The sequence below is a fragment of the Adelges cooleyi genome, unplaced genomic scaffold (genome assembly GCF_023614345.1).
Source record: "Adelges cooleyi isolate 19-005CV unplaced genomic scaffold, UGA_ACOO_1.1 ACOO_flye_CR_arks_rails_tigmint_CR_PRNA_108, whole genome shotgun sequence".
NCBI lineage: Eukaryota > Metazoa > Arthropoda > Insecta > Hemiptera > Adelgidae > Adelges > Adelges cooleyi.
This window is the reverse complement of record NW_026095761.1, coordinates 14,766,489-14,793,099: the sequence shown is the minus strand read 5'-3', so window position 1 is coordinate 14,793,099 and position 26,611 is coordinate 14,766,489. Positions and strand designations below refer to the sequence as shown.

The 26,611-nt window shown below is 32.0% G+C and overlaps 1 protein-coding gene across 6 annotated transcripts in view; it reads left to right on the top strand.

Annotated features, from left to right (window-relative positions):
- Positions 1-23,654, top strand: part of LOC126840942 (high affinity cAMP-specific 3',5'-cyclic phosphodiesterase 7A-like) — a 107,185-nt gene extending 83,531 nt beyond the window's left edge. For 5 of the 6 annotated variants that reach the window (XM_050576992.1, XM_050577003.1, XM_050577014.1 and 2 more), the window contains 12 exons: positions 3,507-3,724; positions 8,685-8,748; positions 10,257-10,352; positions 14,986-15,086; positions 17,050-17,181; positions 17,251-17,421; positions 18,976-19,216; positions 20,365-21,308; positions 21,606-21,735; positions 21,971-22,105; positions 22,540-22,716; positions 22,991-23,654. In XM_050576992.1, coding sequence (XP_050432949.1) covers positions 3,507-3,724; positions 8,685-8,748; positions 10,257-10,352; positions 14,986-15,086; positions 17,050-17,181; positions 17,251-17,421; positions 18,976-19,216; positions 20,365-21,308; positions 21,606-21,735; positions 21,971-22,105; positions 22,540-22,716; positions 22,991-23,001 — 2,420 coding nt within the window. In that variant the 3' untranslated portion in view covers positions 23,002-23,654. The remainder of the gene's footprint in view (positions 1-3,506; positions 3,725-8,684; positions 8,749-10,256; positions 10,353-14,985; positions 15,087-17,049; positions 17,182-17,250; positions 17,422-18,975; positions 19,217-20,364; positions 21,309-21,605; positions 21,736-21,970; positions 22,106-22,539; positions 22,717-22,990) is intronic. The other variant, XM_050577036.1, reaches the window with a different exon arrangement.
- Positions 23,655-26,611: the final 2,957 nt, after the last annotated feature.

Below are 26,611 nucleotides of genomic sequence, written 5' to 3'. Positions count from 1 at the left end.
TACCTCCTTCCTCCGCTGTTCTAAGTCGTCCATTAATCAGAGTGATTTAGACGTTTTTGATGACAAACAATATAATAATTTGCGCCTGTTTTCATTTGAGATGTTATTTCTATGCTAACTCGAGGTCACGCTGTTGTAAATTTTCAAATTGGAGGTCATAGTCACTTGTCTGTCATGCCTAATGGGAAATATACCGCTGTTTTACTGAGTTTTATATTGTCATTATCGGCTAAACATATATAATAATCTGGTATCATCAAAAACGCCAACGTATGACCCTCATAAGCTTTCCCATAAACGAAGGTTCGACAATATTGATTCCGTTATGACGTTTGTCGTGACTTTTTTTTATCGTCGTCGAACTCTGGACGATTACCGCGGTTAGCTATTTTTAGGAATGTGGAAAATAATGTTAATATAATGACAAGATCGATTTTTACTAGGGTAACAGCTATGTATAGGTTATGCGAAAGCTACCAGCGTCCAATATTAAGTTTTATTCTCTTGGACAATTGTTTTTTTATTGTTTGTATCAACTAATTTGGGTGTTCTAGGTACCCTGTTTTAACCTCCGGCATAAGTATTAAACATATTATATGGTCTTAACTCTATTAAGTCTTAAAGCACATGATGTCTTCTACTCGTTTAACGGTTGTAATGGGTAATAACTAATAAAATACTATTTCCACAGTGTGGATATGATCACAGTTTATACAAAATGGGTTTATCTACAAAAACGGCTAATTTTGGGTAGTTTGTTCCGCTGAAAAATTGCGAAGGATACCATCTTTACTCGCTTAGTCGCTTTTATTATAAATATATAAGGTAGTACTCGATCATTATTATATATTATTACTATAACCGAACGCATGCGAAACATTGGCCCGGTATTGATTGTCACATACTCGTTTACACCTTCTTGTAAGGCATGGCAAAAGTCATTTAATAAGAGGGTTAGAAACAGAACAAAAACTATTTTAAAAAACATTTTAAACGTAACGAAACAGAAAATAACATGTATATATGAATAGTGCCTTCAAACCATATTATGATGTTTCATAATGGGTATAGCTCTAACAGGAATTTTGTTGTCTTCAGACTGTAATTACTGTAAAAAAAACATGAAATTAAAACTCGATTATAAGCAAAATGTTTTTATAAAAACGTAAATCGCAGTAAAAATATATGGAATGACGTTTTTCATATTTAGCATTTTTGTTTAAAGAAAAAAATGATATTCGTCATCAAATTAAGTGTAAAAAAAGTTTTGTATTTTTTTATAAAATATTATAACGGGTTGAAAAATTGTTTAAACAGAAATATTAACTAAATTAAAAAAAAACGACCATAAACATGTCTAAAACATGTATAATTGTAAGGAAACATTAGATCTAACAGGTTAATCCAAAATAATTTTAAGTAAATAATTATAATTAAAACTTGAATTATTAGTGTTAGGGCTACTATTTTAATACTCCAAGTTTCTTTCATCATAAAGAAATAGGTTAAACTAATTAATTTAGAACGTAACAATTAATAGTTATTTAATTATACTTTATTTACTGCATACCTAGTCTATACATATATATATATTCAAAAATTGATATTATCACCTTGTGCATACTCGATGTACTAATAGTTAGTAAACATAAAATTGGACATTTTAGATAGACCAGGGCCATTGCATAAATATATATATATATATATATATATATATATATATATATATATATATATATATATATATTGTTATTATATAATAATAACAAAATGAAAAATAACCAGTTTCATTAATTCCGATTTTGGATTGAAAAACGAATTGGTTTTCTTAGGAATTGGATTTTGGTTTATTAGTCTTTTATATGGGGTTTGGATATTTTCTCTAACGATTTTTATTAGCTCTAAATACGAACCATATCGGCACGTCTGTATAATTAGCATGAGACGTTTCTTCTTTTTTTTTATCGCCCAACTTTTAATATTACAACAATCGTGGTACATCTTAGGCTTGCATTGTTCGCGAACGCTGTTGTTTTTCATTAAGCAAATAATAATATAAATTCCTTTGAGCCGTCAACGGCGGAGGTATGGCTGTGGTAGATGTGATCGGTGTGCGCTTAGTGGAACGAGAGGGGTGTATCGAAAAGGGATCCTCCGGGATTTATCCTAAACAAACCTAACCGATTGTCGACAACCGTATATTCGGCTTTAGTCGTATTGACCAGAGTTTGAATTCAATCCGTCCAAATTACATTAGGTAACTTTGAAAGGCGAAAGAGTGGTATTTTCCATATAAATGAAATTCGTTTGGGAAAATTAATGGATCTCCGTGCAAGAGCGGTAAAGCCTTGATATTTTTTTCCCCTTTAGCCGTTGTGTGTGTTTGTTGGGATTACTTATGTGCAAATAACATGAATATTTGCCGACGTTCCTTTAATACTCTCGGTGTTAGGTGTTTTTTTTTTTTTTCAATATTTCATCGGTTCGAATAATATTTGAACATCTCATCGCGTTTGTATTGGCGCGGGCGTTGCCCGTTTATATTAAAAAATTCCTTTTTACAAATAATAATAATATATTTTCCAACAATTCAATTCGGTTCCATCTCGACGCGGTGCATTTAGTATAACATATATATCTCACTCGGTCGTTTGTAATTATTCCCCACGCGCATTTCGTCGAACAATACAGTAATATTGGACGTTCAAATGAATATATAACAAAAGATAATATTTGAAGTAAAAAAAGGAGAGCTGGAATTTATACATACACACACATATATATATATATATACAGCCTACAGGGTGATCCATCTGATGTAAAACACTAATTTTATCGAAAATATGAATATTTAAGAAAACAGTGTCCTATACTTTTAGGTACCTACATGTTTTACTATATTTTGCCCATACTTAGAAAATTTACCTTCATCGCTTATTCGTAAAAGAATTATGGAATTCGTTTTTTCAATTAGGAATATATTATATTTTTAATTCCATAAATATGTAGGCAAAAAGTTTCAAAAATGTTTAGGGTTTGAATTTTTAATTTTCATCAAATCTCTTCGTTTGCTATGACATTGTAAAAAATTGAATTTAAGATCCAAAACATATATTCCCATTTAAAAAAAACTAGATCCACACTATTTTTTTACGTATAAGGAATGAAGATAAAAATGTTCATCGTATTTAAAAATATAGTAAAATATGTACTTACACGTGTAGGGAAAAATTATTTTCAAATATTCATATTTTCAAAGAAACTCAGTGTCTTACACCAGACGGATCACCCTGTATAAATTACCGCGTTAATTTAATTTTTACTTCATTTCCCCAAAAGCATTTTACCGCGATAATGGCCACACCCGCTTAGTATGCTAACAACATACACCGACGGTTGAAAAACTGCTGTTTAAACTACATCTGTGATCTATCGTTTACCTCGGTCGTGTGTTAGGTAGTACAATAATTAAATATATATTTTACATATTTTTATTTTTATTTCAGACGATTCGCCTACGGACGACCGGTGCAGGAGACGGTCCAGATTGTTGTCCGAAGGGGAAGTGGTGCTGTTGGAGTCGGTGGCTCATTACGGAAAGCGGTTGCCTAACGGTCGATTTCTTACAATGCACAAACGTAGACGGAAAAAGCTGACCACCCGATCTCTGTCCAATGACACCGCGCCTGCGCTATTGGATGACATACACCACGGCCAAGTTCGGGTGAGTACTCTGTCAATGTCAAAAAAAGTCAATCGCACCAATTACCATAGGGGGGAATTCGGCTATGCCATACAATTGTTTTTGCGATATTTGAATTTCTTCGTTTGTCTCGGGCATTCTAACGATTTGTGAACGATGTCTCGCAAGGGCTTAACTAACTCCCCCCACAATTATACTCCTAGAACATCTCCATCACTAATAAGGAAACTTCCGGTAGCATAGAATCGTAGTGTTGATAACAATTTCTGCACTGACAATTATAGCGTTATTTCTACACCAAAAAAAAAAAATGTAAATATACAAGTTTTTTCGAATAAAAGTTGTTATTAATACAATATTTATGTACATACCGGTTTGTGTTGGACGATAAAGAACGGTTTATCATATGTAAAACCTCCAAAACCGTCTCCTTTGAAAGTCGAAAGCGTACTTTAAAATCATGATCGTCCCATTTATTAAAATGATCAATCCTTTCACGGACGACATACGGTCTACGTTGATAATTTAAATATTCCAAATATTCTTCATCATCGTCAAAGAACAAAATTTCATTTTTGAAATTAATTTTAAATTTATAAAACGGACAACTTTTCAAGCTATTTTATTATAAAAAATAATTGCACGAATGATTATAACAGTTGATTAATCTATTAACTGATAGAAATAGTAACAGTTCATTTAACTGAGAGGTAAAACTGTCGGTTAGCTTAACTGGGACTCCATAAACAGTTTAACTGGAATATAACGTTAACCATCATCAGTTAAGTCATACTAACTGTCAGTTAAATGCAATTGAAAAACCGAGCCTAAGAAAATAGTATGAATTGATTCATATTTAACTGACATTTTTTAGCAGAATTCTTCCTAAACTAACGTATTGCAACGTGCTGGAATCAGTAGCAAAGTTTTTTTGTAAAATTTATACTCAACTTTAGCGCAAGACCTAAAATAATGGTAAACATTATTATGTTCATTGTTACGTCAATAAATTGTATTTTTGATGTAAGTGTCTAATCCAATTTGCTATACTGGATCGGTCTCCTAATCCCAGTGTTGAAATTGTAGAGTACTAACCATTTAAGCCGGTACCCCAAGGAGAAACTTGGCAACTTTTTTGGACGTTGCTCAAAAGTAGAATAATAAATAACCCGTTCGTTGAAAATGTATAAAAATTGATTATATTTGTTTTGTCCCGAGTTTGTTCTTTTTTATTTTATTTTAAATTTAAGTCAAACTTGCTGTTTAGGTTCTACACGTTAACAAAAAGTATGTTTGCACCAAGGCATCTATTCAGTTAAGTTAAAAGTTAATTTTTCAGTTCTTAAATTGATCGTTATAATTATAATTCTATTATAAAAAAATATACAATAATTTTAAATCCAACACAAAGTTGGGGCGTCAAGGTGAGGTAAAACTATTTTTGTCTATTCTTTATTATTTTAAACTATTATTTTTATTTTGTATCTCTATCAGCAAATCTTATCAATCGCTATTATCTTATTTCTGACTCATCTATTATTATTTACAAGGATGGTTAAGAATAACCATCTTTGTTCTTTCTTTAATGAGATAATTTTAATGGTCTGACGGGTACATTTAGTTTTGTCGGTTATGTAGCTGTACTTATAAATTATAATCATCATCATCATCATCAAGCTGATGATGATGCTCGGCAAACGGAGTGTCGAACCGGCGACAATGAGCGCTAAAGCAACACTGCCGCCTTACCCACTCGGCCACTCCTCCTCTCTATAAATTATTATACATAATAAGATTATTGTAGACAATGTCGTCGGCAATGTGAGCTGCTACGGTTCTCAAATAATAATAATTATTATGATTGGTGTTTCGTCGATGGTTCGATTAAACGGTGCTGATAAAAGAATCCCCATTAGACGAGATTTATTGCCGCCGATCAATGTTCGTTCTTCAGAACCGCCTCTTGTCCGCATTTTCTTAGGCATAAAAAATGTATAAGGAACAAACCGGAAAGGAAGAGGAGGGCAAAGTAGAACATTCACGTGATTTTCCGTCGTTCCCATCAAAGGAGCACACGGTCGCCCTTTGATGCTGGTACGCATGACGTGATCATCCGATAGTACTTCGAATTAGATCTCAATTCCGGTTTACCTTCGTACAAAGAGAGATTACTGTTTGAGGACGAAACGGTCCCAAAGGCTTGTTTGCCAGCTATTAGATTTCCACGATTTCCCACTCGTGTAGATCCGTATAGCCGGTATAGGTATGTTTTATATGCATGACTTCAGGGTATTTGGGCTTAAGATATCGTTATTGTTATTATCATTATCATTATAATTATTAATGTTTTATATAAAATTAAAATACTTCGATTTTGGTTTTGGTAATCTTTGAATATAATTTTATTTACTACTTTTTTTAGTATTGTTTAAAAAGTTATAAATTATTAATTGTTAGAGTTCTGTATTAACGAGATATTGGCGTTTTATATCAGAGTATAATCTAGATTCTAGTGTATTACTAAAATAAAAGATGAAACCAAAAGTGTGAAATTTTAAGTAAAGTTTTTTTTATTATACAATGAAACGTTTTTCTACCTGTATTTGTTAAAAAAGTTGTTATCATTTTTTCACCTATAAGAACACATTGAAAATATAATTTTTAATTCATTCTCCTGCAAAATTGTATAAGAATCACGTTTAATTGTAATATAATGTACGCTTTTGATTCTTGGTACTTCAGTTGGAGATAAAATACTGTAGAACCATTTATTCGTCTCATCTTACACAGCAATTTAAAAATATAATAATATGGCTAAAGTATTTTTTTTATTTTTTTGACCTTTTTTTTTTTTTTGGTGTAGGTATTTCAATTGACGAATGGTCAAAAATTGTTGTGTTTTTACTGATGTCCTGAAAACTTGCTAATCATAATAAAAAAAACTTTATAAAGTGCCAAGTATATACATATTGTCTTTTGAAGAAATTTGAATACAGAATTTATAGCCAAATACCTTAGGGAAGTACATGCAATGAACTGACGGTTCATGATAATCGCTGTTTTCACCCTAATCAATCACTACATGCGAGTTTAGTCCAAGTAAGTTTACCTCTTCGCGACTAAGTTTTGCGTCAAAGTTTAACGTAAGGTCGACCAGGTGTGTAGGTATATAGCATATACGCACGTTGCAATGAAATTAAAAGCCATAAACTACATGACCCCGACTGGAACGCCTTATAAAATATGTAAATATATAATAGTAATATCGTAATACCCAATTAAGGCAAAATTAGCAGAGAATTGTGTGTCGGTATAAAAGCGTTCATTCTTAGGGCACTGTGCGATTCTCTCAACCAAACCGCAACCGTATACACAGCCAGACAGACATAAGTATAGATATTAGATATGTATTTGTGTTTGGTCGCATCTGCCCCTCGAACTCGTTTCTACAGCAGTGCCGGCCCAATTAACCGAAAACCATTAACGGGATTGCCAGGGCGAACAATGGTTAATTGCGATTTAAGAATTTCGCACAAGTTATAATAGAACAAAGCGCGCAAAACGGTTTTGGACGGAATTCGTAACAGCCATGTCTCGCGCTCTTTTATAGACGGCTAACAGCAGGAAAGGAAGGCGATAAGGACTAGCAGACGGAAACGGGTGGGATCAGATGGCTACAGTTATTATACCCTATTTAAACGGGCGAAAGGGGGCAACGGGTGTAGGAGCTTTTGGCAAAATGGCTGGTGAACTCTAGCGACATTGGGTTGGAGTAAGAAGACCTCGTCTTATATAAATTAATTTGGACCGCTTAACTAGATCCGAAGAAAAAGCGTTTGCTCACAACCGTAGTATGTATCGTATGCAAACGCGCGTGTCCACCGAGAAACTCTATTGATAGTATCGGAAAGAGTTGCTATTAATTAAACGTACTATCTATAAAGTGAGTTATTGCACTAATAAATATAAATTCACCATAGTTTATACTTGAAAAATTAATGTTCTACGAAAAATTGAACTAAAACCGTTTTAACACGGGCACGTGGAGCATGAGCTCAGGGCCTCCCGCTTGTTGGGGACCCCTAATAATAAAATTTACATTATTACGTTTTTTTTTGTTGGTTTTCTTAAATCGCCCCCAAACCCTGTGTACTCAAAAGCTTCTGCATAACCTAAGACGGCTCTGTATGTATTTACATTTGTACATAGGTACGTCGTCCATGTTAACATACACGTAATTACAAGTTAAGCCTTTGGATGCACCTACGCCATTATATGTTGTACGCAAAAGACAATAACGCGCCTCTACTCGTTGTGGGCTCAATAAGATCCCATAGAAAATAATCAGCCTCTGCGACTGTTACGCAGTCCCCAAACTCAATGCGCAATAGAATAATTATTTGCGTGGGCCAGAGTTGACTAGTGGATCGAGTAAAACAGGTTATACTTACATCGAAACAATATATCACATAGATATGACAAAGACCAAACGTATAACGCACTATTTTATTGTGCCATTGAATCGACCGGAAATCAAGTGAAAGCTTTCACCATTGATAATACCAAAATATAAACAATAATTAACCGAAGGTGTAATATAATGGGCACGTTTAGTCGAAGCTTGGAACACAATTAGTGTTAGCTTTTCATTCAAAATGTATAAAATAATATGTTTTTGTCCGAGTAGACGGTTCACAGCCGCGTATATCTATTGCCTTTACTGAATTACATAATAATAATAATAATAATACGGGGGTTTTTACTTATTATGGGGGGAAAATATGATTTTTTCAATATAATGCACATGTACGTCTATAAAAAATACTATTTACCTACAACAAATATAAGACTAGTAAGCCACGTAACAACGTATACTGTAGTTGACGGGGTTGGTTGATGAAAAAACGCTAGTTTTTTAACGGTCTAATTCCTTAGAACGAACGTATATTAATATATTTGTGTTGTGTTATTTTGTTTGCAGTGTGTATTGAGACATGTCTGGAAGTGGCCATTCAACGCCTTCGCATTAGACACAGCCACTGGGGGTAAGTAGAAAATTATGTTTTTCAAAATATTTGGCCACGCTAATGTAAAACATTAACTTGTACTTGCACTTAGCTTCCCCTGTTCGATTATAAGCGTTTCTATGTACACAAGATACATTTTTTTTGTTAAATGCAGGTCGTTTTATTATTACTATTAATACAACACGAGCCTAAATCAACATTAAACCGGCATTGTTGAAGAAACAAAAACAATAATATTATACATTATGTCCTCTTAATGAACCAATCAACCATTTAGATCATTATAACTACTCCTCTCGAAGATCTGTTTTATTAAAGAGGCGTATCAACCCTATAATAATATTACTGCTATAGACAATATGCAGTAAAAACGTCCTAATTTTAATTGGTACTTGACCCTTTATGTGTATTGATGTGATCGCATTGGCGTACAAACGTGTGTGAAGCTTAAGTGACCGCCGAGTAAAGTATTATTATTATATTATGAACTATATTATGTTGATGAATCAAGTACACACTTAAAGAACATACAAGTTTCCTTGGCTCGACTAATCACAGATGTGGTCATTCCATACATTATGAAATCAACACTAAGATTTTAACTGAAATTTCGCATTTTTTAACTATACTAATGTTATAGCGTCAACATTTTGGAACGACTAATATTTTGATCATAAACAAAAACCCAATTATAAAAAAAAAATACTGATAAAAACTAACCGCTACAACTTAGCTTTGTATACAGTATACTATAAGACTAGTAGACTAGTAGTATCACATAGTAGACAATAAAGTATATAATACAAACATAATTTATTATTATCTCTCTAAAGCCAAAATTCTAGTTTTTTAATGTGATTAAAAACTACGTGTATCTTTCCAAAATCAATACCGTCTAATATCTGCCTCTCTCTATATATATATAATATATAAAAAGTTAAATAATTCAGTATCTAGTTACTATCTCTGTTCAAACAAATCAATACGAATAGTTTTTGTTTTATAGAAAAATATACTTATAAAAAAAATATCGCAGACGATTACCGAACTAACAAACAGTGGTTAAGAACATAATAATTTAATATTTTAAAATTATTTTTATTTTATATATTATTCTTTATGTATACAATAAAATATTACCAATATAGTTCCCAAAAGCAATTTCCAATGTTTTATATTTTATTACATTGGCAATATTTCCAGTTATGATATGATTAAAACGTTGATTTGATTGATTGGTTAAGAAATATATTTTAAAAGTACTAGTTATCAGTTCTCATTATCAAGACGTATTTCCTTTTGTGCACTTGACCATTAATTAATAATTAAATAACGATTGAATCCTTTTAGGCCCGTTACTAATTGGATTTACTTTCACGTTAACTTAATATTTTATATTACCCATTAAAAGAAATAATGCCCGTCTAACGTGAACAGACCGCTCTTATTGCCTGTACAAATGGAAATTAAATATACATTATTTGATTCGAAATGATGATTAAATGAATTGTGTTTTTGTTTTACAGGAAGATCACTTCCGGTGCTCTGCGTTCATCTGTTTCATTGGTATGGTCTCCTGGACTACTTTAAACTGGACGTTGTTCAAGTTTGGAAACTTTTCAGTAAGTCTCGTGATAATTAATAATTTATTACATTATAATGTTATTAGTTTTAAGCTTCTTTCCTGGTTAATTCCGTGGGTTTTTTTTTTTTTTAATTGCTTCTATCTGTTGTATTGCTAGTGTACAATTCGACAGACATTAGTTAAAAAAGAATTCACAAAATCGATCACGTAGAAATTATGCATATTCTTACATCTGTTTCCATTAATTATCGTTTTTTTGTCTGAAGGAGAAAGTTGTACATTTTATGTTGAAACTGTGTGTTAAGGTTAGGGTCAGATCTGTCCAAATGGTCTGGTTAAAAATGATTCTTATACTACTAAATTATTACTAAATATAAGCACATAAAATATAAAAAATATATTAGTTCACACTTCACACCAATTTTGAACCAAAATACACCTACTTTAAAAGATTTTTCTCGCTATATCTTAATCTGGTTTAAGGTTTTGTGAAGCACTGTTTTTTTTTTTTAATCATTTCTGAAGTTGTAAAAAACTAGTTTTGACTTTTTCAGCGTTTTGGAAATTTATTTAAAATGGTTTTTAAACGAATTCTTATTACAATTTTAGTTTATTTTTTAACGTGAAAGAAAGTATGTGAATTCTGATCAAATATTTGTACATGTTATAATAAGTAGCGCTAAAAATGTAAGAACATATATTGAAAATAACATTTGTTATTTATAAAGTATTCCATTTATTCATCCCGCTCCCAAGTTTGTATAAACTTTTATTCAGACAATTGTAAAGTATAAGGGTAATAAAACTGTATCGACGGTCATAAAGACCTCCAACAAAGGTCTTTTACTCTTTTTATGGCGTTTAAGTTTTTTTTTTTATTAAATATGCATTCGATTTTTCGTTTACCGGTTTTTTTGCGGGTTTGTCTTCAGATCTCATACAGCGTTACCGGAAGACCGCTTTTTTTAATTAAGTATATAATAATAATTATAGTCTACCAATATCGAAACAGCTCTCTTGAAACGACAGAGGAACACCGACTTGCTTGTCGCTGACAGCTCTACGTGTATATACGAATTCCATTCGACCTCAATAATTTTAATTATAGTATTTTATCAATTTTAAAGCACAGCGTAGTCAAGCGGGTAACTTGTAAGTACGTATCAAGGAAAATGTTCTCCAGTGTCGTCAGGCGGCGATGTCAACCGAGCAATATAATAATTTTGCATTTATTTTCGTCATGCCGGTTAAGATTTAATTTAACAAAGGAAGAAAACTCCCCTTTCAAAGTTGAAGCCTGCCGTCATCTTTTGTGCCGACAACTTTCTCGAAAGAATATTTAGTTTTTTCTTTTTGCTCTGAATGTCGTTATTGTTATTTTTTACTATTATTTTTCTTTTTTACCATTCGAGGGTCTCGAAAAGAATGTTTAGTGAATTTAATCTGTATTATAAAAATATATTACCAGCTAAGTTACCCGACGTTGCCCGTGTTGTATTTATTATTCCGAAAAAAAATGTTCACACAACAACAATTTCTTCGTACTATCAAACGTACTTCAAATGTCTTCTAAGTTTTATTTCTCATATTAAATACGGTATACTCTGTAAGAATATGTCAAATGATATGTGTAAAAAATAAAACGTATACTGCAAAAAAAAAAGTTCAATTATAATAAAACGCGTTGAATTAAATTTAAACATATTTATTTTCTGTTACTCCAATGCCGGGTTGCATGAACGTTCGTCAAAGGTTTAACAATGATAATTCAATGGCCTTTCCATTACATTGAATGAATGATGAATCAATTATTTTTTTTGGTAACCTGACGACATTAGTTTAATGTTTAAATGAAAAAATAAATAAATTATTACTTAGACGTTGACGTAAATAGAAATCAGGAAAAAATAAACGCATCAAGTTACCTAGGCTTACATTGTTTTTGTATAGTTTGATAAAACAATAAACAATTTAATATTAGCTTGCACAAATTTCAATGAATTTAAATAATGTCGATGATAAATAACTGCATAAGCTCTGAATAGATATGACTAGCTAATGCACAGAGTAGGGCCAAATCCAAATCGGCTATGATATTTTAATTTTTTATAAAACTCATATTCAGTATTCTATTAATGGATTCTGGGAATCGTGGGATCTTGTAAATGTGGATTCTTTACAATTCTTCGAATATACTTAGAACCGCCAACTTCTTTAACACTATTCTTCTTATATTAGTTGAAAGCTTTTGGCGTCACTAGAGGAAAATTAAATGGGATAAGGTGAAAAAGAAGAAAAAGATATATATTTTTAAATCTTTTTCGCTTCTCCGCTCACGGCACTGATTTTAGTAATACTCGGTACAGACTGTAATCACGGTATGATTCATGAATACATTCGGTGTGTTGCTGTATAAAATCGAATTAAGTTTTTTATGCATTCGAGCTCCAAGTCTGTACTTTTGATTCGTCGAAGTGTCACGTCGTGCTTTTAACATACTTAAACTCACTTCGACCGTAATGGGAATGTCGAGAAAATTATTGTTATACGGCTAACCTCTCATGATCATTAAAACGGGCTTGCTGAAATCGGATTTCGTTTCAGTGAGTGACAGCCAACCGAATGCCGTTTTTCCGACAGATTTCAGAATGACTGTTGCAGTCTCATTTAGTTTGAACGATTAAAACAATTTGGAAATTATCATCATTTTTTTCAATAATACATTTTTGTCGAATATCAGATACTCGAATTAATATGTTTTTTATAGCTAATTGATTTTTACCTAATGATTTTATAATATGTACTTAGCCGACCTATTAAAACTAAACGCTGATTTTATTTTTTATGAAATAATAATTTTACGTGATCAGAGTTAGACGAAATTTAATTAAACAACTAATACAAATTGAATACTTTATTAATTGAAGTACAATTATAACGTTCCATTCGAATAGTTTTCAAAAAACTTATTAGGCGTATAAAAATGTAGTATAATTTCTTTAAATAAGTAAGTTATTTTTTTAAGTGCTGCCCCCAAGGTCTGCCACTGACTGTTCTGGCCTTTATGAGAAATTCATGTCTTTCAAAACAATATTATAAAACCGATTCGTTCTATGCATTCGCTTTTTTCAACTACATCACTTAACATAACCGTTGACGTTAAAATATATGAGAGATTTTTTTCAGTAGTAGTTTGCGAACCAAATCTATTTTTGAATGAAAGTACTTAACCGTTAATTATTTTTTTACACGGTTTTCTTTGCCGCCGTTTCAGTACCGCTCGCAAGCTCCACATTTTAATCAGCTCGTTTCTTTTAACGTCCGACTCATCTAATTAACGGCATAGTGTCATGCAAATGCCGGCTTGGTTGTCTTTGCTCGCCTCTATTATTATGGCCCTTTATTTTCTAAGCACAAACAATTACTGCACGGGAGCCACAGAACGACTACAATTAGTTTTTGAACAGTTTGACATCGGTTTAAATATATATATATGATACAGCTAGTTTCCGACTATGACTCGATTAGTCACGACTAAAGTGTACTACTATACAAATGTCGATAGCGAAACATTTATTTTTTTGTCTACAATAATATCACGTTATTACTTTGTTATTAGAACTATGTTGCGTACAACGACGAATTTGATTTTGTTTTTCTATTATTGTTTATTACATTAATCGCAAATAATTTATTTTTAAAAAAAAATAATCTTACATATTATGAATGCGTTGGACTGCTAAACATTTAAGCTATTATTATTATCGTATGGTAATTTATGCAAGCATTACACAGAAGTAATTAAGATATTAGATAGAAGACAATTAGAATAGGTTAAAATAATAATTAAAATAAATGTATACAAACAAATAATAATATTTGTTATAATAAATGTACGTGGGTAAAATTAGCAATTATTAGTTAAAACATTTTTAAAAAAGTTACCTGTGACCAATATGTCCGGAGCCCGTTGTGTTGTTTTTATAAAACATCAAATATTTTTTATTTAAATTTTATTTAAGCTCGTCAGAGTTTAAGTATAAAAAAAAAATCAAGAAATTTGACCAACTTCTGGCTCTTTTTATTCCTCCCTCCTAACTAACCTTTATTCATATTACCCTAATAGCATGACGCCACTATGACGTATAAAGCGTATTTTTTTTTTCATGGGAAACACTAAGCTCTAATAGATTTCAGAGAATCACATACTATTATGTTCTCGGGTACGATTTAAGTGACAACACAGTAATTTTTTTATTATTTAACAGCTGTAGCGCGAGTGGGCTTCTGAGTAGTAGTAGCCAGTAGGTACTATTTCGGTTTTTTGTGATTTTTCGTATTGCAAATTTAAGCGTTTTAAACGATTCTCCGCAACGTCTAAGCTCGCAGCGTTTTATTAGTGCGGTTCGCTGTTATTTACAATTATATCTTACTGTAGTATTACTATTATCATCGTGTTTTATTATTACTTGTTTATTTTATTTAAAAAAAGTAATAATAAATCTGCTAAAATATGTATAATGTGTGTGTGTGTATGTGTCAAGAGGTTAATAACTTATACTATACTATACTACTACTTACAATAACACGACGAGTATGACGATAATTTTATTGTCGTCGAGTTGTGTTTTGAAATGCATTTGTTTTTAAACTTGGTATTTGTTTTGCAGGCCTAATAGAAGAAGGGTACCACAGCACGAATCCGTACCACAATTCCATACACGCAACGGACGTGACCCAGGCGATGCACTGTTTCCTACAGGAAGAAAAGGTCGGTGTATATCTATATTACGTTAAATTACATTTATATGTGCACATGAGTATCACCTGTTAAGTATGCGTATCGCAGACGTACCTTCAAAGAGAAATCCGTATTGTAATTTCATCAATTTTGTTTTACAACGTTGTTTACTACTCGGCTGTTTAGTTTTTTTGTACACAAACACGTCTGAAGATGCTCGTTTCTGAGAAACTGAGCCGTTTTAATTTTTAGCCAATAAAACACGTGTATGCATGGGTAAACGATTTTGGATAATGTTCTAAGACATTTTATTATATTTACATTTTGAAAAAGCTCAATTAGGTATAATATATATATATATATCACCGTTGGGCAATATTTGATCGAAAATATCCTAATTAAATGTGTGATAAATTCATAAGTATTAATTTAAGTGATCGAAATCATAAGTTTCTATAAAGGGAAATCGTATACTGGTGTCCTAAAATATCTTACACATTCAATTTTCTATCATGGAAATCGAGATTTTTATACTTAATTTTTTCTATATAATTAATTTATATACATACAAAAATATCGGTTAACCAAATATTTCGGCTCCCGTTTAATTTTACACTTATATATGTGCTGAAGCAGTCTCCTGGAACATGCTTTGCGCTAATAGATATACTAGCTAGGTTTAGGTAAGTATGCTGTTCCAGCTAATCGTTTGAAGTGTAAACAACTTATTTGATATCCGAACTCCTTGCCACGCACACGTATGGGTGTTTAACAGCGATGGCAAGCTAAACCCGTCCAACACCAGTTAAAACCTCATCAATATTAATCAAACCGTCGTTCGTTTGCCTGATCAACTCGTGTAATATATATATATATATATATTAGTCGTCGTTAGTTGTGCTCTGCATAAATATTGGTTTCATATTTGAAATAATCGAAAAAAAATCTCTTCGAGACTGAGCACTGTTGGGCTTCTTCTGTTCGACACTAGGCGTCAATAGTTGACGTACAGTTAAGATCTAGTGTATGGAATTTATTTTAAGCTTTTGCGTGTGCTCTGAAGTCTTTTGCTAGTTAGGATCGTCGGTTGTGGCAAAATACATAATAGTATGTATGTATGTCTAAAAGAAACCTATAGCGTAGGTATTTATAGGACGACTGTGTGGTGTATGTCGGTTGTAGGCGGTCGCGAACAGTACGCTTAAGTACGGTTCGAGCGCCTACCTTTTATTATTTTACATGCTATTAAAAATATAATACTATGTACCGGTAAACGTTAAGAGGAGTTTCTTGCCACAGGTTAAGAAAAACATCAATATTAAACCACTCGAAACAATGGCCTGTGTAATAAATCGCCCGTGGGACAGCCGATACCGACACAACAGGTCCTTTATTGCATTTCGGGAACGTTTCGCGTCTAACGACCTCTTAAACCAACATGCTTTTTTTTTTATTTGTGTGTGTGTGACTGTTATTTTTGTTACCTACTGTGATGATAATAATTTTTATCGTCATCACTATTATTATTATTATATTGACAGGACAAAGTGTTGGCGTGCCACCGAGTCGTCCACGAGGGCGTTAAAGACTTAGCAAATGTCACGTGCCAATGATGCAGATTTGTATTTGTATTCTTTTTCATGTTCGCGTTGACAGGCGCTGGTGATTATTTTTTTTTTTTTTACACGTCTCAGTGTTGGAACGTTAAGATTCTAAAAAGCAAAAAATAAAAAATAAACGTATTATTAACATATTTTATTATACTCGTGTCGGTTTAAACAGAATTATTGCGCGGAGAACGTTTAGCATTTTTATGGAAACGATTAATATGTATTTTATTTATAAGAATCACCGGCACACACCGCTTACCACCCATTTGTTGGACAAAACAAAAATTCTCGTTTACCTCAAAATATGCAGACATTATTATAATATCTACAACTTGGAATTAACAAAATCCTGTTTATATATCATTTTTTTTTTTTTTTAACAGATCAAGAAATTTTTGACACCTTTGGAAATAATGGCGTCCCTCATAGCGGCCGTCGCTCACGATCTCGACCATCCCGGTGTCAATCAACCCTTTCTGATCGCCACCAGCAACCACTTGGCCACCCTATACGAGGTACGTACACGCGGATAGAGTACACGGCATTGACACAATCGGTTAATGTTGTTTTTTTTTTTGTTTTAGAACACATCGGTGCTGGAAAATCATCACTGGAGGTCGGCCGTCGGTTGTCTGCTGGAGAGTCACGTGGCGGAAAAACTCAGTCCCATACGCCGTGAACTTGAATCGCAAATAAGCTCTTTGATCTTGGCCACGGACATCACTAGGCAACCGGAGTTCCTGCAAAAATTCAGCGTAAGTACGACAAAACCAATGTGAAATTCAGTAGCGAGTACGGCAAAACTGGTATAGAAGCGTTCGCTTCTGATTTCATGGGTTTTTGCCAATTCGTTTAGGTCAGAAGCGACGCCCCGCTGAAACAAGTGAATACAACAATAGAGCGATTTTTTTTATTATTATATTTTTATTTTAACGTTAATGATATTAGCAGTACAATTATTGTTGCCTACTAGAATCAATTGTGTTTACTGTTGTTTAACTTGAAAATGTCAATGTTCAATTGTTTAATTTTTTTTTTTTTTTTTATGTCTTCAAAAGTTATGTCATTCGATTGATTAGTAGGTATATGCTCTGTGTTGTATTGGCAACCCGAATAAGTGGGCAGCGCGCTTTATATTACTTTACTTTATTAAAGTTGCGGGTATATTATATTATATGCATAGCGACAGTGGTGGATTTACAGTTTCAGCGCCCCTAACCTATCAGATATTTACCGCCCCTTAATAGTTTAGGATATTATTTTAGATTTTTATGAGTGGAAAAAAAACGAAATATGATTTTTATTATTAATATTAATTTCATATAGATTATTTGTTGAAAAAATTAGTTATGTTTTCATAATTTTGTCATACCTAGAATTTTTCGATTTTGAAGAATTTTCAACATTTTAAAATAATTTAATTAATAATTTGAATTATTTATTAATTAGTTAATTTAAATTGTTTGCCACAAAAAAATGTTGCCCCCCTGAAAATGCCACCCTATAGGCGGCTATAGCCAAGTTATAATAGTAGACCTAAATCCGTGGTAAACCTACACCGATATCCGTTCCTGCATATTGACTAGGGTTTAGCTGAACCAATTTGCTATTTTGTGACATAACTTTCAACCGGACTTGTCAGTAAAATCATCATGAATACCTGTTGAAAACGCCAGTTGGTTTTTTAAAATGTTTAGTATTTACCCTAAAGATATGGGTGTTATTGGGTTTGTAAATATTCAAAAAAACTTAATCGAGTTGGACTTTATTAAAAAAAAAAAAAAAACCAATACAATTTAATTCCGTCATCAATCCGCCACTTAAGTTCAACCAATTTAGAACTAAAATAATAAAATCTAGTGCGGTATTTCGAGTAAAGCGTTGACCAAAGCACTCTACCACTTTTTTTTTTTTTTACGAGCGTTCGGCACTAAAAGAAAACGTACGCTTTAGTAGTGTTTTTACTGGATAATAATGGACGTAGTACTTACATGTATAGTGTATACGGTTAGCGTTAAAGTATTTTTTTTTTTTTTTTTTTAAGTGCTCCGAAGAATTACTCGCTAAGTACACGTTGGGGGAGGGAAAAACTTTAAAGAAATTCGAGGCGTGGGTCGTGGGCCGAATGCGAAAGAATACTTTTGACGCTTACACCAGTCTCGCTGGTACAAGACTTTGTGGCTTTTGTTTATACATTACTCGACATATTACATAACGTTTCAAATGACGTTAACCGATTATTATTGTCGGCCGGCTGAAAAGCTCTATTGTTTTTCCGCAGAAAGTATAATGTATTTTTAATTCGACAGAACCATTTGGAAAAAGGCGAGCTGGACATGAGAGATCCGGCTTTGCGGCATTTCGTACTGCAAATAGCGCTGAAATGCGCCGACATCTCCAACCCGTGTCGGCCTTGGGACGTGAGTCGCAAGTGGAGTCTTAAAGTGTGCGACGAATTTTTCCGGCAAGGCGACTACGAAAGACAACTGGGATTGCCGGTCACCGATATCTGCGACCGGTTCAACAACACTGTGCCAAAAATACAAACTGGTTAGTTATATGCCGGTGTACAGATGAATAAGATGAGATATGAGATAATTGTATTAAAAACAAACGACAAGGTGTTTGATCGCGTCGCGTGATATTCCCGTAGAGGATTCTTGGCGAGACTCCCATAGGCGGGTTAGACCGAAACAAGACCACGGGTGGTTCCGCCAAAACCCTTGGAGAATAGGTCCCAAAAAAAAAAAAAAAAAAATGACCAGATCTGACACAAAAACACCACGATATAGAAAATGTCTTAACATTATATCAGCCTCAAAAAAAGCCTATCGTGCAATTTAGTTGAAAAGTCCCAAATAAACATTTAAACATCGATTAAAAGTACAACAAACTAATTGTTGAACATTTTTTTTTTCATTTTTTAAATGAAATGTCAGGGTATATACAATAGGTGGACGGAACATAAAACTTCGAATTTTCGTTAATTTAGAAAAACGTTATCTATATAAAAGTCTTTTTATACTAATTTTAGATACAATCTGTGCATATATTACAAATATTTGCTATAAAAGTGTAATGTGAACGAGAAAAACGTCAGAATTTGAATTTAGGAATGTTCATCAGTTTTTTCATTAAGACTTATTTTTAAACAAATGTTTGTTTGTACTGAATTTTTTTTTAGATATTTAGATATGAATATTTCATGACAATGGTAGCATATATCTTTTTTTTTTAACTGAATTTTGATAGTCCTACCATTCTATAAATTGTATATTATTTCGAAACAAAAACAATTGAAACTTAAGTACAAAATGTCAATAATTTATTATTAATTTTCTATTTTTATTTATTTAGCAGTTAATATTTTCACTCTTACACGTTACTATTACATAAAAATATGCTAAATTTCATTAGTAAGCATTGTTTTTTAAAACTTAATATTTATCGTTGAACTAGCTTGGGTTACTTGGGTTTATAACTTTCTTACAACTATTTTACACATATTATTAGTGGAATTTTATAATATTTTCCAATACCTAGTATAAACCCGAGTTTTTTAAAAGGCCGACATAGTTAGGTTTGATAAATACATAAGTCATGAGTTTAGATAGTACTTAACGTTTGCCGGCCTTAAACAAAAACTTCCAAGTCTGGCTAATGTAATTTCGGTTGACTAACGTGGCCGTATGTTTCAGTGTTCTTTAAGTTTATGGTGTTGCCTCTGTTCAACTTATGGCACAAGTTTCTCGACACGAAACTTTCTCACTCCATGATGGCCAACTTGAAGGAAAATCAGCGGCGTTGGGAAGCACTGCGACAACAAGAAAACGCCGAAGAGCAATTGACCGACATTTCCGAAGCGGACTCGGTTGCTCAACCCTCGGTAATACTGGAAGACATTCTGGACGTTGAACACGAGTCAATGAGCCGCCGCGGTTCGTTGCCGGCAGTCATGTTGGAGACTGTCGACAAAATGGGCCGCCGGCATTCGGTACCGTTGAACTTGGCGCGGGCCACGCAAGTGCCGTGTACGATATTCAGACGGGAGAGCCTAGCGTCGCCGACCACGCTCATGGTGCAGGCGGAAAACCGGCGGCGGTTCACGCTCGGCCAGATTCCGTATTTGGAAGAGGAGGAGGAGGGCCTGAGCTTATCGTTGGGCTCGTCCCGGAGCAGCGGCCTGCAGAGGTCGTCGGACGGCGGCGGCAGCAACAAAGACGACAGGCCGGTTAGCGCCGAGAATCTGATACCCGAGCCGAGCATAGCGACCATCACGAACCCGGCAGAGGCCAGCCGCTTGTGCAATGTGATACACGGGGTGACGTCTCCCGTGCTGCAAATGACCCGCGGCCTTACCCGACAACAGACTTTCCCGCCCATCCAGCCCTACGTCAGAGCCAGATACCTATCCACAGGAGCCGTTGAACTAGTGCAGTCTTCGTCTTCCAGTGGCACCTCGACATCGACCACGTCCAGCCGGACCGGATCAACGAGCAGCGAAAGCAACGGAATAAAACGAGACTCCATTTTAGATACAGACAGGGTGTTTAAATTGGCCAGGTTTTCGGAAAAAGAAAACGTCGATCCGACCTCGCGCACTGCAGCAGAAATCAGGCGTAACAGCAATCACATGAGTCAGGTAAGAACGCATCATAGTTGGAGTCCTAATCGGGGTTAAAAATTGGTTGAGTTTTTATAAAAAAAAGTCCACTTACCCCAGTAAAATAACGTTCAATGGATTAATTTGAAAAATATGATAGCTTCTCATTTAACTTATTATTAACTCATATTATGTTAATTTTTTTAGTAATTTAGTTTAAAAAAGCATTTTCATAACATAATGTACTTAATCACCCCGAACACACCAACATGTGTGATTTTCTAGTTATGTTTTTTTTTGTAATTGGACACCTTTTGACTTTCGTTTTGTCCACAGATTTTGACCAGAAGGCGAGGTTCAGCACCAGTCGGAGCGGCAACCGGCGAAGGAGGAACTGGTATAACAACAAGAGGTATTGAAGCGATTCCTAGACGCGGATCGGTGCCATCAGATTTTTCTAAACAGAGTAAATTTTTTTTATCATTACGAGTATATATTATGTTTTTTTGTTTATGTCGTTTATGTCTAGTATTGAAATTTTTTTCCTACACATATTAAGGATTTTTTTTATCTGATTTCTATTTTCAATTTTATTTTTTTATTTTCAAAAAATGATTTTTATGTGAATGATCGCAGTCACGTTGCTTTAACGTCAGTGTATTGGTGCACTATTATGGTTAATGCATGGCTTTCTATCGCAGGTGCCCTTTTAAAGGTGGTCGCCATCGGGCCACTGAGCTCGAACGGCCGGAAGCAAGACGTGAGGCGTTCGTCGTTACCGTACGATTCCAATATTGGACTTTCAAGTTCGCCTCTTGTTTCTCCTTCCCGGCCAGGTGAGACGACATGAACTTTTCCTATAATTAGGAGATAGATAGAAAAAATGAGAGCACATCCCTTGATATTTTTACAATATATCTGCAATCAAATGCCGCTTTGCTTGATAATTTATCTATTTACAATTTATATACATATATATCAAACTAACCTCCTTTTTTATTCTTATGTTATTTATATTATTAATATATTCTCTATTAATATTTTTATAATCTTTTTAATTCTTTGTTTGTCTTTTATTTAGAAGCACTTTATTTAAACTATTTTTTTCTTAGCTGGTGAACTAGATTAACATTTGAATATATATGAATGCTTTAAGTAATAACTAATAATAACATAAGAAAAAAAAACTCTGAATATGATAGTTTTCTTAGAATATCTAATTCTCATTTTTCATACGGTTATTGTAAAATATTTATATTATTAATTGCAGAGAGAAGAGGATCTGATGGCAGCCGTCCCGGTAGCAGGAGACGCCGAAGAAAATCAATGAAGCGCCGTAGTTCAGGTGGACCTGATGTACTGCTTTCGACCGGCCAATCAATGGACTCATTTCTAGCACACCGACGCGGTTCTTTACCAGTTGAAATTTTAGCAACATCTTTTTCAGGTTAATAACTATTGTTATTATTTATATAAATTGTGTTCACTTAAACATATTTATGGTTGGTGTATAATTATCTTTAGCTGGAATTTTAGATTTATTTTTGCTGATGGAAGTAGTGTATAAATATGTATTTCTACTAGTAACATGATTAATATATAGCTAATAAGAGATTAGTGATGATTTTTAGATGTTAACACTAACAGTCAAATTAACTTTTTGTTTACTCACACATATTTTTTCAAATATAATATTAGCAAAATAATATTTTATGTTGCAGGTCCTCATTAAAATAATCACCGAATTTGTGCATTGTATATGTAGACTGACAAAATAAAAACTTGGACGATTGAAAAACAATTAAACAAATAAAATTTGCAATAGCCGCTTATATTGTAAAATTTGAATTAACTTCGCAATACTATATAAGTATATATATATATATATTATATACATACATAATATATATGTATGTTTTTTAGCTGACAATTGATTCATAAATAATTTATGGTCTTCCCAAATAATCCTATTTCTAAAATAGAATATAATGTTTTGTAATCTAAAAGAAAACACTAAGCCAATAAATTGGTTTTCATTATTTTGTTGACCAAATCTCATTGCTTATGTTTGTATAATTATAAGCTAAACAATTCTCTTTTTAAAAAACATTTACTATTTCTGTTTGTCTGTATGTGGTACATATCATGCAATCGTCGATAACCATCATCGCCTTCTTTTGTTTTTTTTCTTACTATTATTTATTTTTAAGCTTAAAGCAGGTCACTCAGACGCGGTCCTCAAGTACAATAATACCTGTTGCCCTACAATAACATTCAGGGTTTTTGGCATAATGTTTTTACTAATTATTAGTTTGTATATTTTTTGTTTCCTTTACTTCACTAAACGGTTAAAAATGAAAATACAAAAAAAAAAAGAATCAGAAAGTCAGATTAAATTTAATCTGCTTACATAAAACTTAATAATTACGGTCTTAATCATGCCTATGGATTATAACGACAGTCAACAAAACAATATGACTACTTACACGATACATTATATTAAACTAATACTATTATTCTAACCGAACATAATCTTTTTTCTTCCTTGTCTCTATTATGTTTTATATTTATATTTTTTGTTTTTAAGTAAAACGAAAAGTCACTGCCACTATATTTGATATTATAATAATATATTCTTCGTAATTAATATTAATTACATGTATCGCATATAACATTATTTTTAGTTTAAAAACATTAAATTAATTACTTTTTTCAGTGTTGTATGTAAGACTACTTTTTTTCTTTTTTTAATTATTATTATTTTATGTTTTTTTAAGTAAGATATTTAATTTTTTTTTTTTTTTGAAGTGCCAAATCAACAATACAGTATTGTGAAACAGAAACTTCCGAAAATAATGTAACCTTTATATAATTTAACATACTAATATCAAGGTAACAAATATTTGTAAATTTGAACAACATTTTCAAACGGCTCTTAAAATTTTTATTGTAAACATAATATTATTTTTTATCTCTAGTCAAATCGAATAATATTTTATTTACTAGAACTTTAAATTTTAACATTCTAAAGAATCTCTTAGGTCTTGCCTACTTAAATAACAAAATATAGGTAATAATGATTCCTGAATAAAAGTGTTAATGAACTAAAAATGAATAATATTCTTCCATTTTGTAAAAAAAAAAGATCTGCTCCACTCGATGGAAATTCAATTTATGTACCTGTTTATTTTGTTGTTTTTAACAAATAAAAAAAAACTATTTAAAATGAAAAATTATTTCTTGAAGTTGAGCGGTAAAAAAAAAATAATTTATGTAATTTTAATGTACAATTTTTATTCTAAACTTTATATTTTTGATTGTCTAAAATGTTTAAAACATTTCACGCTGTATTCATTATTATTATTATTTTGTTTACACTGTACTACTTTGATGTATAATTTATACTACAAGTAATAATGAAATTAACTAACATAGTAACAAAATAACATGTTCAATTTTTATAAAACAAATTGAACCAATTGTACATTTTTCTGTGGAAATATTAGTGTTTCCGACGCATATGTGTTTTTATTATTATATAATAAAAATACTAAACATGTATTTAAGTATCTTTTTTTTTGTTTTAAAAACATACACTAGGCTTAACATTTTTTTTTAAAATAAGCGCATCACACTGTTTTCATATGCTAATTTTTGTTATACTTTTAATTTATTTTTAGTTTTTGGTATTTTTTATTATTATTATATAATTATAATAATATTATTTTTATTAGTTTAATAGGTGTATGTTGTGTTAATTTGTTACTCGTTTGTTTTTAAAATGAATAAAGTTGTTTTTTTTTTATAAACCCGTAATTCTATGTAGTAGGTAAACAATTATTTAAGGTTAATGATTTTTGATAAATTAGGTATACGCCCTATCCTAATGCTACTGAGAATAATATATTATGTTCAATATATTATAATATACACACATAAATACTTATAATAATTATTATTATTATTTGTAAATTATAATATACTGTGACTGTCAACAAATAAATTTTTTAACAAATTTATCCGTATATTTTATATCATTGTGTTCTTTTTTATTATTTAGAATTAGTATTGCTTGAATTCATCAAATCAATTAAATTGACATCTAGAATCTAAGAACAAGACTGCAATAAAACATTTGTTTTAGCTGTACATATGACGCTGGATAAAACAGTGCAGGGTTTAGAATGTAAAAGAATTTTTGATTTTTTGCTTTTTTATTTGAAAATAGTTACGTTTTAATATTGAAAAAATTCCAAATTTAATTGTATTAACTACAAGAAACTAAAATTTTAAATGAAAATTGGCTTCCTACATAACATAGCAATGTAGCCAAAGAACTCGAATTTTTACAAAATTGCAATCGGACCACGCTATTTAGTTGAAATTTTGTCTAACTTTTTGTTCTAAAACAAACCAAAATGACTAGTACTCATAGAAGAATTAGATATTTATATACCTTGAAGCTTATAAAAATTAACTGGTAAATTAATTGACATGGTCGAAATTTATTAAAACCACTTTTTTTCTTAAATATTGTCTATAATAAAAAACTTCTTAAAAATAGACTGCATGTAAACTCCTTAACAAATAGGAATATACACAAATATTACAATAAATGCATAAAAATTTCTTTCTGGTTTTTTTTTTGGGGGGGGGGTTTGTAAATAATATATAATTAAAAAAAACAGGGCCTTTAGAAACTTGACAACTCCCTCTTTCATTTAAGTCCTACCAGAGCGCTGTTTGTCCAATACTTCACAACCTACAGCTGTTTGAAACCTCACCATTCTTTTTGATACACCTGTATAATATTTTTCCATAAATTAATTTAAAATTTTAATGAGCTAGGAATAATTATTATGTATAAAATATAAATTGGTGTAACACCAATAGTTGATCGAACATTCAAACATTGATGGTACTCACCTATATTATACATGTATATAATATAGATGACTATATATATATATATATACTATGTAGGCTATTTATTACTGTATAGATTCTACATTACGTACCTTATGTGTAGGTATTGTCTGTATAACAATTTTGATTTTGAGATCGTATATTATATAATTAATGGTAAAACTAGTATCCACATAATATCTCGGCATATATTTCAGTATTATTAGAAATCATGAAAAAGCAGTATGAACAATTTTGGAACATATTTTTATTTTTCAACAATTTCATTTCGAATTTTTATATTACTAGTTCAGTCAATGAACGATTTTTTCTGGGAAAAAATCGGAGTTTTGAAACTTGAGGCAGAAGTTTTCTTTATGATCTCCTGAATCATACTTAAAAAACCGAAATGGCGGACACTTCCGGTTTTCGAAGGG